General features: G+C 31.8%; 1 protein-coding gene across 1 annotated transcript in view; it reads left to right on the forward strand.

Moving 5' to 3' along the window:
• LOC134699560 (E3 SUMO-protein ligase ZNF451-like) overlaps positions 1-10,311 on the forward strand; it is a 43,981-nt gene extending 33,670 nt beyond the window's left edge. The window contains exons 5-8 of the mRNA XM_063561148.1: positions 2,127-2,335; positions 3,521-4,242; positions 6,585-6,684; positions 10,228-10,311. Coding sequence (XP_063417218.1) covers positions 2,127-2,335; positions 3,521-4,242; positions 6,585-6,684; positions 10,228-10,311 — 1,115 coding nt within the window. The remainder of the gene's footprint in view (positions 1-2,126; positions 2,336-3,520; positions 4,243-6,584; positions 6,685-10,227) is intronic.
• Positions 10,312-12,866: the final 2,555 nt, after the last annotated feature.

Below are 12,866 nucleotides of genomic sequence, written 5' to 3' on the forward strand. Positions count from 1 at the left end.
TACTTAAAAGTAAAGAGGGGATGTTGTTCCTATAAGAACTGGCGAACTTACGTATACTTTTTACTCATCTTATTTCCTTCCTGGCTTTTTTTAGACTAGACAATGTTCTAATTTAGGCTTTCTATCACGTCCGCGTTATGATATCTATTTATAAATATTTCACTTCAGGCACAGTGGTTATCGACAAAGCGTTTATAAGAGGATGTTGTATTCCAGTTAAAAGAGCTCATTAAGAACTTATTAATATGTATTATCATTATACAGTCATAGGACAAAAGTGAGTTCCCACTCAAAAAAATTTCCTATCATTTCAACTAAAATCGATATTTTTCGAAAAAACTATTATTAAGTAAATCTATGAGCGATTTTTATCGGGAAACATAACATTCGCTCTATGGTTAAACTGAGATTTAAAAATGAATAACTTTCTTCAAATATCTTGGATTTGTACCAAACTTGAACAGAAGCTTGTTTATGATCGTTAGATAGTATCCAGAAGTAAATTTTGTAAAACAAAAAATCCATTTTTTACTGAATTTTACTTATAAAAGGACTTAGTTTTTCTGCCAGGATGCAATAAATTCACTCCATTGTTAAAGTTTTTAAAATTTTAACAACTTTCTTATACTATCCTGGATTTGTACCAAACTTGGACAGAAGCTCACAACTCCATATATAATGAATAAAATCAAACACAGAGTACTTGAATTTTCTAAAACTACCTGTAAAACAAAGTAAATAAATAGTTCAGTGTCCAACTCGAAAGTTGCTGCCTATAAATGAACCAAAAAATCTAATTTATTTCAAATTTTATATTGCAAAATTAATTTGATTTAAAAAAAAGTTTCTGTTGAAGTATGTTATATTTGTATATTTTCTTGCTTGTTAAAGTATGTTTCATATTTAATACAACAAAATAATGAAAAATTAAAATTTTAAAAAATTGCACAATTGAAACATTTTTTGTCTCTTTTTTCTCAATTAATTGAAACATTTTTATGCCCCACCTACGATAGTAGAGGGGCATTATGTTTTCTGGTCTGTGCGTCCGTTCGTCTGTTCGTCCGTTCGTCTGTCCGTCTGTCCCGCTTCAGGTTAAAGTTTTTGGTCAAGGTAGTTTTTGATGAAGTTGAAGTCCAATCAACTTCAAACTTAGTACACATGTTCCCTATGATATGATATTTCTAATTTTAATGCCAAATTAGAGTTTTTATCCCAATGTCACGGTCCACTGAACATAGAAAATCAAAATGCGAGTGGGACATTCGTGTACTGAGGACACATTCTTGTTTTTGTCTCTTTTTCTCAAGTATTGTTGACATCAGACTCGGACTTCTCTTGAAATGAATTTTAATGTGCGTATTGTTATGCGTTTACTTTTCTACATTGGTTAGAGTTATAGGGGGAGGGTTGAGATCTCACAAACATGTTTAACCCCGCCGCATTTTTGCGCCTGTCCCAAGTCAGGACCCTCTGGCCTTTGTTAGTCTTGTATTATTTTAATTTTAGTTTCTTGTGTACAATTTGGAAATAAGTATGGCGTTCATTATCATTGAACTAATATATATTTGTTTAGGGGCCAGCTGAAGGACGCCTCCGTGTGCGGGAATTTCTCGCTACATTGAAGACCTGTTGGTGACCTTCTGCTGTTGTGTTTTTTCATTTGGTCGGGTTGTTGTCTCTTTGACACATTCCCGATTTCCATTCTCAATTTTATTGTGTGATTAATTTTAGAAATTTGGTCTTATCTTATTTTTATAATAATTTAATATTTATTTCAACTATATTTTGCTATTATCAAGGGTTCTATTTTACAATTTTTGTCTTTTTAGAATTTGTTTATTTACAATTCCAAATTTAACTACAACATAATTTTGCAAATACTGTATTTTACCTTTTATCAATTAATAATTGTTATAACAACACCTATTATATTTTGTTTGTAGGCATAGGTTGGATATATTATTATTAAATATATTCAACCTATGCCTACAAACAAAATATAATAGGTGTTGTTATAACATGTGAACATTATTATTAAATGTTCACATAGGTTCAAGACACCATTTGTTTATTCAAAGTTATTTCACATTATAAAATTTAAATAATTTTCTTTTCTTTCATAGATGACATGAAAGGCATGTTTACTAGACTTACAGGAATACCAGTTTCAAAGAAATTAGTAGAAGATTATTATAAAAAATGTATGTCGGCTGATTTCCATATAGTTTGTTTTGATTGTGAAATACCTATTAATGGACACAGAGAACTGCAGCAGCACTTGGATGAAACTAGACTTGGGCACAGTTTTATGGCACTAACTGAAATGACACTGGTAAATTATCCAAATGTTATTCTCAAAACTTAGTTAAAATTAAAAAAGTAGTGGGAGGTTTTCCATTGAGCTATGTTGTTTTGCTTTCTTATTTTACTATTTGTTATAACATTTCTAATGGTTAAAGTTCTTTCAGCCATGCAACATTCAAATACGAGGCCCCTCATGGGGGGGGGGGGGGTCCTAGTAATCACATAATCACCATTTTTTTGCCAATATAATCACATAATCATTAAATATTTGCTTATCTTTAGTAATCAAATAATCATAAACTAAAAATACAGTCCTAGGTAATCAAATAATCATGAAATATTTGGCTTAATAATCAAATAATCATTAAAAAAAGGCCAAGTAATCACATAATCAAAAAACCCATGAGGGCCCTCAAATACATAGAGGTACAAATGTTTGACCAAAGCATCACTTCACACAGCTTATAATGAGCCACCAAGCAATGTTTTGATAAGCATTAGTTAATTTCTTGATCTACAATCTTCTACAAAAATTCGAGAAATTTTAGAGACTTTTTGGAAGAGTGGTTGATTTATCGTCTTGTAAAGAAGATTTCCATTTCTCTAACATTTCCTGACCAGTGTGAGAAAAATCCTCACTAGTGAAACATCTGTCCTCGGAAAATGATTAGTCGAAATTTGATTATGACGTCAAACGAAATTTGATTATGACGTCAAAATGTTTTGTTTTCTTCTGAATTTTCCTAAATTGTGACGTCATGAAAAAAGGTTGCCTTGCTTGATGACGTCGCATATATAAAGAACACAAATTTCTAAAAATCTGATAATTTCATCAGAGAAACAGATTTCAACACCATAACTTGTGTATTATGATATTTCTCCAATTTCGACAGTTAAATTTTAATTATTTAAAAAGCTCGGCAAGCCTTGCGCTTTAAATAATAAAATTTAACTGTCTCCAGTGGAGAAATATCGTAATACACAGTAACAGTGTTGGAATCTATATATCTGTTATATATATTTGGAGGCTTCACCCTTTGTTTAGAATGTTAGAGAGTTGACATTGATAGTAAACAATATTCATACATAATGTTTGATTAAAATTTAATCTATGTCAGTTTATGTCAGTTTTGCTTTATATAAGGTTCACTCACAGAATGTGTAATATTACCCTCATTATTTAAATAATATTGAATGAACTAATATTTTTTAGATGGATATTTTTACTGGTTATTTATATACTCACAAATGTTCAACATGTCATGCAGCTGTGGAAAATCCCAAAATAAATGGTGGATTTCATAGTTGTAATAAAGAAATAGCAGGGAAAATTGTAACTGATGGTTGTAACTCATTCAAAGCCTTGGTGCTGGGTCATTGTGTTAGGTTAGAACAGGATAATATCACCGAAGATGAAATTAGAATAAGTGAGGCATCAAACAGAGCAATGGAATTGGACCTTCAAAATGTTAGAACTAACATGACTAAGTTGCAGAAATGTGAAAAAGTTATGGCATCTAATAAAGTGGCATATTCATGTGTAAACCCTGGACCTTCTAACAATCTTTCTTATTCATGTGAAAAACCTGGACTCTCCAATAATTCAAAGTCTTTTAAACGAAAATCTGATGACAAGTTTACAAATCAGTCCAAAAATAATGAAATTGAAGATGAATATAAATCAAATAAGCATTCCAAAAGAATAAAGAAAAATGAATATTCTGGTGAAACAGAGACATCATTTAGAATGGATTTGGCTCTTAGTGATTACAGCAGTATAATTGATCCTGCCTACCTAAAAACAATGACCAATATCCTATTTTTAGATTTAGACAATTGGGGAGGTTTTTTCCCAAAGTTACCATACAGATTACCTGAACGATTCTTTGTGTGGGCTTTTTATGGAGGTAACACACGGTGGAATGAGCCATATCAGTAAGTGATATATAGGTGCAAATACATTGTTTTTGATCTCAAATTATTGGATTTTTTTCAACAAAAAGGTAAACAAAGCTTCATAAAGATAAAATGCTTTACTTCTTTCTTAATTTATTGTATACATTAAAAGTTTGGATTTTGAAAAATTTGTGTTAAATCCAATGATAAATTTTCTGATAAATTCATGTGCGTAGCTACGTTTACGTCAAAACGCCCGGGCGTACACTTGAATTTTGAAAATAAAACAAATAATCGACATAGAATAAGAAAAACTGGTCAAAAGCACATCAATCTTGTACTTTTTTTTTTCAATGGATTGTAATTTTGAATAAAAAGGGACTTAACTTACTCAAATAGATCATTTAATATATTTGTTCGAATTTTTGTAAAAGTCTGAATCTACTATGTATTTTACGTACTTCTTATATTTAAAGCAATTCACTATCTGTAAAGATTCGATATGCCGTCTGTTTTTTTGTCGAGTCTGCGATTTATATCCCAAAAGCGAGACAAAGCGGCGTCAATATTTAGGTTCCGAATGTGGATAAAGTCTATTTTTAAAATGACTCTCCTTGAAATTTTACGAAAGTTGGACAGAAACTGTTTATGATCAAAAGAGTATATTCAGAGCAATATAATAATGCAATTATATCTTTAATTTTCCCGCATTTTAAGGACAAAATGTTTTTCTTTCTGCAATTAATAAGTGGTCGCAGTTTGGGCCTACATTTTGTTATTTCTGAATTATATTAACTACTTGTCGAGCATTCATCGAATTTTATGAAATTGCGGCAATGCCGAAGAAGCTTTTTCTATGACTAATGTCTAAAGCTTAAATTTTGAAAGCATTTGTTTACGTTAATTTTTCTGTTCTTTTCTGATAGACAGATAGCCGGACTCTTCTTTACGCAATTAATTGTTTTACATGCTCAATTTATAAACCTTCATAGGTTGTCGTGAAATATTCCAGATCAAGAGAAAATAATAAAAGAAAATTTTTGATTTTTTTAAAATCCCTTTAAAGGAATGATAAATTGATTCACTTTTTGAGGGAAGAAATCCTAGGTGTTCCAAATTTTTTTTATATTGCATATTTTAGAAATATTTTTGTTCGTGTTCATTAAAAGGTGATACTGTCGATTGTAATCTCTCTCACGGTACCCTTTAAACTTATTCAAAAGTAATATTGGTTAGGACGTTTTCTCTTAAACCAATTTCCATTAGGCTAGCTTCCAGTTTAACACGATAAATAAGTTAACATATTACAAAATTTAACCAAAACAAATAAACCATATAGATTCAAAAGTATGTTGCTATCAATGATTTTTTTACTGACAGGAATCATTACGGTATCTCATTATCGATAGCTTTCGGGGGCATCGTCCCTTTCGAACCCACTACCAGCAGGTGCTTTAATATTGAGCGCTTGGCACATCTCATATTCCTCGCCAAGGTTCGGGCGTACACGTAAAAATGACCCAGCTACGCCACTGTAAATGTTTACTGGTTATCCTATTTTGTTTGTCACTTCTAGCTTTTTTTAAATAATAACTTTCTGTTGTTTAAACCAATTCATGGAATCAGCTTGGTATCGCTGTATGGTGTGATGATGCCTGAATGCATCATGGACAATGAAAAATGCACAAGACTACTGTCAGTTTTAATATCAGATCAATTACGTAAATCTGTCAAGCATATGTTACCATAGTATGTTATTGATTTGAAAGATTGCTTTCTTTCCATTTTGCTCTAACCACACCACAACTCATAACATATAGGGTACGACTCAGCCTCAAAATGTTTTTAGGAAAATCAACACAAATAGCAGTAATTGTGGTTTGAAGTTCCGAGGCATTTTTTTTAAGTGCAAATGTTAAATTAATCCTGGTAGAAACCACTCGTGCTAATAAATCTCTGGCTATAGGAAAGTGCTAAAAAAATGGGTACTGAAAGTGTTAAGTACAATTTCAGGATGAATTTGGGTGAAGGTTAGGATTTTTTGTCAAATGTTTTGGACCCCTGTTTTTTTTTCATCTGTATAGGGTAAGAGTTTTTGCCTTATAACTGGCAAGTGTAATGTGAACGCTGCTATTTTGTTTATTTACGTCTTTGACGTTATTTTCATGGGAGATAACTCTAAGTGCAAATCTAGAAACTCAAAAGGTTATTCGGCAGTGAATAATAGGGTCATTCACCACTGGTGTAAATTTCAAGGGTTATTTGTCTTCCTTGCAATCAAATGAAAAATAACTGAATTGTTCCATGTCACATGATAAGGTGTTACCAAATAGAATTGTTTATAATAGATGTATGGTATAAAAATATTATTTATTTATCAGGTGTGCAGCTTATCAATATCAAGTACGTGAAAATCTTTTCTATCTTCATGATCGTTGTGGAACAAGAAGAGACGCTACAGACTTTGCCATATGTTTAACGGTAATTGATATACATATATAATACTAACAACAGGTTTAGCAGCACAATTTCTGAATGAAACCAAAGTAGAACAAAATCTCAATTTGTCTTCATAGTTTGTGTTTTCTTTCTCTTTATCCTCAATGAGGGATAGGAGGGGTCATGATCCCAAAATCCCGGGCTTAAAAACACGAAATCCCGAGGTCCCGAATTTAAATAAATAAAAATCCCGGATCCCGAAATTCGAAAAAAAGAATTCACGGATCCCGAAGGGGTATATCCCGAAATCCCGAGCTTAAAAACACCCGATCCCGGAGTCCCGATAAAGGTCCTATCCCCCCTCTTCAATCAACAAATGGAAGTTTCACGACCTTGACTGGCTATACAGCCCTTGCACAGTCGGTCTATTCAATCATTTGTGTATTCAAAAATACAACAGTTGTGTAATTGATCAAATTTTAAGACAGCTACACTGTCACATTTTAACTATTCTTTTCTCATGACCTAGTTTCTACACACAAAATTGTCAAGATGTTGAATCTGATTGTAGATTTTTTATGAACACAAGAAAGTAACTATTATAAAATTTGATTTTGAGCATTTTCTTCAAAGATATGCGCCCTCAAAGTTTGACCCCATTTATCTCTATGAAAGTGTTGCAAACCTTTCTTTGAGTGGTATATTTCCAGTAAAAAGTATGAAAGTAAAATAGGTCATTGGCATTGGAAATAATCACATTAATTCTAAAACCAGTTGTTGGCATGATTCCTGTTATGTTCTTCTCATATATTTTATTTTGTGGTGTATGATAATAAACCTCAAACGGGAGGGATTCTACTTTATTTTCATATGATGAATACAATCTTTCAATCAGTTTAATTGAGGTCCAGGGCTGACATGTCAGTAACTGCTAGTAGTCCCTTGTTAATTTATGTATCATTGTTATTTTGCTTATAGTTTCTTTTTATATTACCTAAATTATTAAAGATATTCAGTAAGCTTTATTTTTTACTTTTAGAAAAAAGAAAGGTATTCAATAAAATTGAGAATGGAAATGGGGAATGTGTCAAAGAGACAACAACCCGACCAAATAAAAAAACAACAGCAGAAGGTCACCAACAGGTCTTCAATGTAGCAAGAAATTCCTGCACCCGGAGGAGTCCTTCAGCTGGCCCCTAAACAAATGTATACTAGTTCAGTGATAATGAACGCCATGCTAATTTCCAAATTGTACACAAGAAACTAAAATTAAGATAATACAAGACTAACAAATAGATTGTATTTCTTAGTAGTTTTTATATTCTCAGCAGATATAGTTGATTGTTTTTTTTTAATGTTGATTGAAAATGATTTATTACTAGAGTATGAGCTAAAATTTACAGATTTAAGCAAAGAACTAGACCTGTAGTGAACTCATGTGCAGATCCAGCCATTTTCAAAAGCGGAGGGGAGGGGGGTTCCAACCATATGTTCCCATTCTAATGCATTGATCGTTTTAGAAAAATGGGGTTAAACAATAAACTGTACTAATTAAAAATGTTTAAATATAAATTCAAAAATTAGAAATTACCATTAGAAAGAAATATTTTAAGAATTATGAATTTAAAAGCATGTTTGAACAAATTAGTTTTCAGTTATATTATTAAAACCTTTAACAGAATGAATGTTTTGTAGATCATATTCATGAACTACAAAATGCCTTCTTTCAATTGAAAAAAAACATGTTAAACATGGTTTGTGAGTATCTTACCGTGGACCCCTGATTAGTTGTATCAGTGGCCAAATAATAAGAACAGTAAAGAATGCACTTCAAGGGGGCTACTCTAGTCATGTGTTTAGAATTTCCTAAATAATCAATATTATTTTTTTTCCACAAAAGACAATTAGTTACTTTGACTAAGTGACTTTTAGATTAAAAGTTATTCCTTTTTAAGCTCACCTGACCCACACGACAAAGTGAGCTATTCTCATCACTTAGCATCCGGCATTGTAGTTGACCGTCATTATCAGCGTTCTTGAGAACCACTGAATGGAATGGAACCAAACATGGTATGAATGTACCTTTTGTGGTGATAATCATGTGTTGTTACTTTGTAGTCTATCCAACATCCAAGATGGTCATTAGCAGTTGACTAAGGTAAAGATAGGACTCAACTAGGAAATACATACAAATGTCTTCTTTAAGAGAACCACTGAATAGAATAGAACCAAACATGGCATGAATGTTCCCAATGAGGTGATGACCAAGTGCTGTTACATTGTAGTCTATCCAACATCCAAGATGGCTGCCAGCGGAGGACTTAGTTTAACATAGAACCTTATGGGAAATGCATACAAATGTCTACTTTTAGAGAAGCACTGAATGGAATGAAACCAAACATAGCATACATATTCCTATGAGGTGCTTACCAAGTGTTGTTACCTTGTAGCTGATCCATTATCCAAGATGGCCACAAGTGGGGGACTTAGTTTAACAATTAGGACCCTACGAGAAATACATATAAATTTCTTCTTTTAGAGAACCACTACTTGGAATGAAACTAAACATGTCAAAAATGTTCCTTATGAGATGCTGATGAAGTGTTGTTTCTTTGTTTCTGATTTACAATTTATTGTGTTTCTGCTATGTTTCATGCCCGTGTCACTGATCAGGTTGGTGTGTTCCCATTTCGCCTTAGCAGTGAATTCCAGGTAAAAAAGGTAAAAAATATATAAGGCCAGATGGGAATTGAACTAAGGCGAAATGTGAATTTAGATAAAAATCTTAAATAAACAAATTACACCTCTGTGCTTTTATAACAATTTAAACAACATGTAATTATGAGATTTTGTTCTCTTGAATTATTATTTTTAATAAAAGTGACCATTTTTATGATTTCAAAGTTGTGAAATCAGTAATAATCTACAATAAAAAAAAAAGTAGTTGGAAAGTTGCTTCTCTTGAAACATTGTTTGTTTCATATTTAATAAAAGTTGCAACTTTTTTTTATTCATGTAGTTAGAAAAATCAAGGATTTGTAGATGATTTGTATCTACAAATCCTTGGAAAAATCAAAATAATTCAATTATCCTTTACATTATGCAACACAAAAAAGTTGAATAGAAAAAAATCACATGTTTTCCCACAGACTTGATTTAAATTACATAACAAAAACTTTAATAAAAAAAATATTGAAAAATCTTCAAAACTGCGCTAATTATACAAATGTATATATTAAGCAAAATACACGGTATTCAATGACTTGACTTCTTCAAGATTTGAACAATTTACCAATGACTAGTTTATCATGATATGCAATCTACCAGACAAAACTGCAATCACGTTTACCAAATACTTAACCAAGAATACAAACCTTGGAAAACGCACCACAGATTGATGCCTGCACCAAGTAAACGTATATTTGTGATATGAAGAGAGGACAGATATCCACAACCAACCTTGAACCACCACTAGATAGAGGGACACAGGACAAATAAGCATTTAGGGGGCTGACATAACAAGCTCAAAAAGAAAGCCAAAAACAGCACATCGAAACATATTTTTAAATTATGAATGTGTTCAAGAAAGAGCAATCAGTTTACGAGGCAAAGAAAGTACAGTGTACGGGAGGTGGCAAGATGACAGGGAAAGCAAAGAAATATAGATAAATAGAAGAAAGATTCACCACTTTGGAGGAAACCCTACACAATGGTACAATTGACTATATTCAGTATGGTGATGCAGCATCTTACATCCTCAAAATTGGAAACTAAATTAACCTTGAACATTCAAATGTGTATATCAGTGCCTAGCATGTGTCTTCATTTATTCATTAATATATGAAATGTTCCTATCCAGTGTGTCATCTCTAATAAGACTTTATTTACAAAATATAACACATGAGTAAAAAAAGAAACACTTTCAGAAAAAAAAGAGCAACTATAAAAAGTGGGACACCAAAAATTATAAAAAATACTTTCTTTTAAAAAGTATTTCATGGTAGAACTTGACATCAAAAGAACAAATATCAACTAATTGCAATACAAACAAAACATAACTTAATTACATTGTTTACAGAAGCTCCCATTTCGCCTTAGTTAATTCTTGTGTACCTGTAAAATTTGTACTAAGGCAAACTGGGATTATTTTTATATATAGATTTTGACAGCTAAGGCGAAATGAGAATAAGCCATCAGGTTTTGCATGTTACCTAATTTGACAGTCCTGCCAGTCTCACATTGATTTCCTTTCTTTAATTTGAGGATGTCCTCAGGTGAAGTTTTGTAATAAGTGTCAAATGTTCAGACTCGTTGGTTTTTTCCCATACAATACAATGATTTAGGTAAAATATTTTGCCCCATAACACCTATTTTTTTTCAAAATAAGAATAAATAGATCATAAAAAGGTTATTTGACAAAATTTAAGCAGATTCTTGATTTTCTTTCTTTTGATTTGAAACCCAAATAATACCAATTGAACCAAAAGGTAAAAGTCAAATCAAATATCTGGAAAAGGAGCTCCATGACCTATCAATATTTTTAGCCTATTTTGATTCTTAACTACATGTAATACTCTTCCAGATTTTGAATTCTTGATTTATGAGGCCCCTCATGGGAGGGTCCTAGTAATCACATAATCACCATTTTTTTGCCAATATAATCACATAATCATTAAATATTTGCTTATCTTTAGTAATCAAATAATCATAAACTAAAAATACAGTCCTAGGTAATCAAATAATCATGAAATATTTGGCTTAATAATCAAATAATCATTTAAAAAACGGCCAAGTAATCACATAATCAAAAACCCCATGACGGCCCTTATTTATTTGATTTGACCTTAGATCCCCTTAGTACACCCTTAAGTTTGCCAAACATGTGTTTTGGTTGAGAATATAAAATAAAATTAGATAGTTAGTAAAACTATGCTTAGAATATTTTTAGCTCTGATGTACATGTATGCTTGAAATCTGATGCAAATAGTGCAAGTTGCTACCTGTTACACGATGAGTACACTGTTATACTGTATTGATAAGTAAAAAAGACATATGTTATAAAAAAAAGTTTGAAATGATCATAATGTTAAGAAGAAAATGCCACTGATAAATGAAAACAAATTATTATTGTGATTACCGGTAAGATAAACCTATCTATAGAGCTCCTAATCAGCTTTGTTTCTTGCATTATTATGCAATTAAAACATGCAGTTATTAAGAAAACCCAATTCAATTTTCCTTTGTGTTTAAAATCCAATTCATTCGAAGGAGAACCCAATTATTTATTAAAACTATGCCTTTCCAACCCTATAAGCCACTACCAAGAAAGTTATTTACCCTATCTTATGCATTTTTTGGCGTAATTCATTAATTTATTGTTATATTTGTAATTTTAAGAAAGATACTTTCGTCATTAAAAGTGAGTACAAAAAGCAATAGTAACAATTAGTAACTTACATTAACGTTAATGTAACCGAAACAATATGGGTCAAGAAATAACAAATGGTAGAACCGAGTCCTAATATGAATCTTTAAATCATTTGTCTGAGGGTTGAACTTGGAACTATAAACGCATAAGGACGAAATATTTCACTCAATTACATTTAAAATGATGATTAAAAACTCTTAATTGTTAAATTTTTAACTGGAGCTCTGTATGAAATCCACTTGGCCAGTGTTCATGTAGAAATACAATAAGAAATGATATTTAAAATGTCTCCCTTGTACATTGACTAGACCAATTATATAATCAATAATATCTATCAACTGGTCAGAGTACAGAGTTATCTTCCCTTGATTTTCGTTGTCCACGAATGAAGTGTGGCCAATATATGTTACTTGCCAATTTTGTTTACAGAAGGGGGGGGGCCGGGCCCCCCTTTTTTGGAAAAAATTTGGTTGCTTATATAGGGAATCACTGAAGCGTGACTGGAGCGGGCCCCCTCTTAGGTCAGTCAGTGGGCCCCCACTTATGAAAAATCCTGGATCCGCCACTGGTTTATACCCCTTCCAAATGTATTTCTCCATGTGTTATGCCTCATATAGTAAGTCAAGGGATGAAATGACATTGTAAAAATAATTGGGTAATGAATTTTAGAGTAAAGAAGTATTTGGTCCAGTTGAAAAAGGTTAAAAAAAATAGCACTTCGGAAGCTGTCAAAAGATTTTAAGACCCCCTTAACATAAAATTGTCCATATTTTGAGTTAGAGCTGATGAAGTTTTC

Source organism: Mytilus trossulus, unplaced genomic scaffold, assembly GCF_036588685.1.
Source record: "Mytilus trossulus isolate FHL-02 unplaced genomic scaffold, PNRI_Mtr1.1.1.hap1 h1tg000070l__unscaffolded, whole genome shotgun sequence".
NCBI lineage: Eukaryota > Metazoa > Mollusca > Bivalvia > Mytilida > Mytilidae > Mytilus > Mytilus trossulus.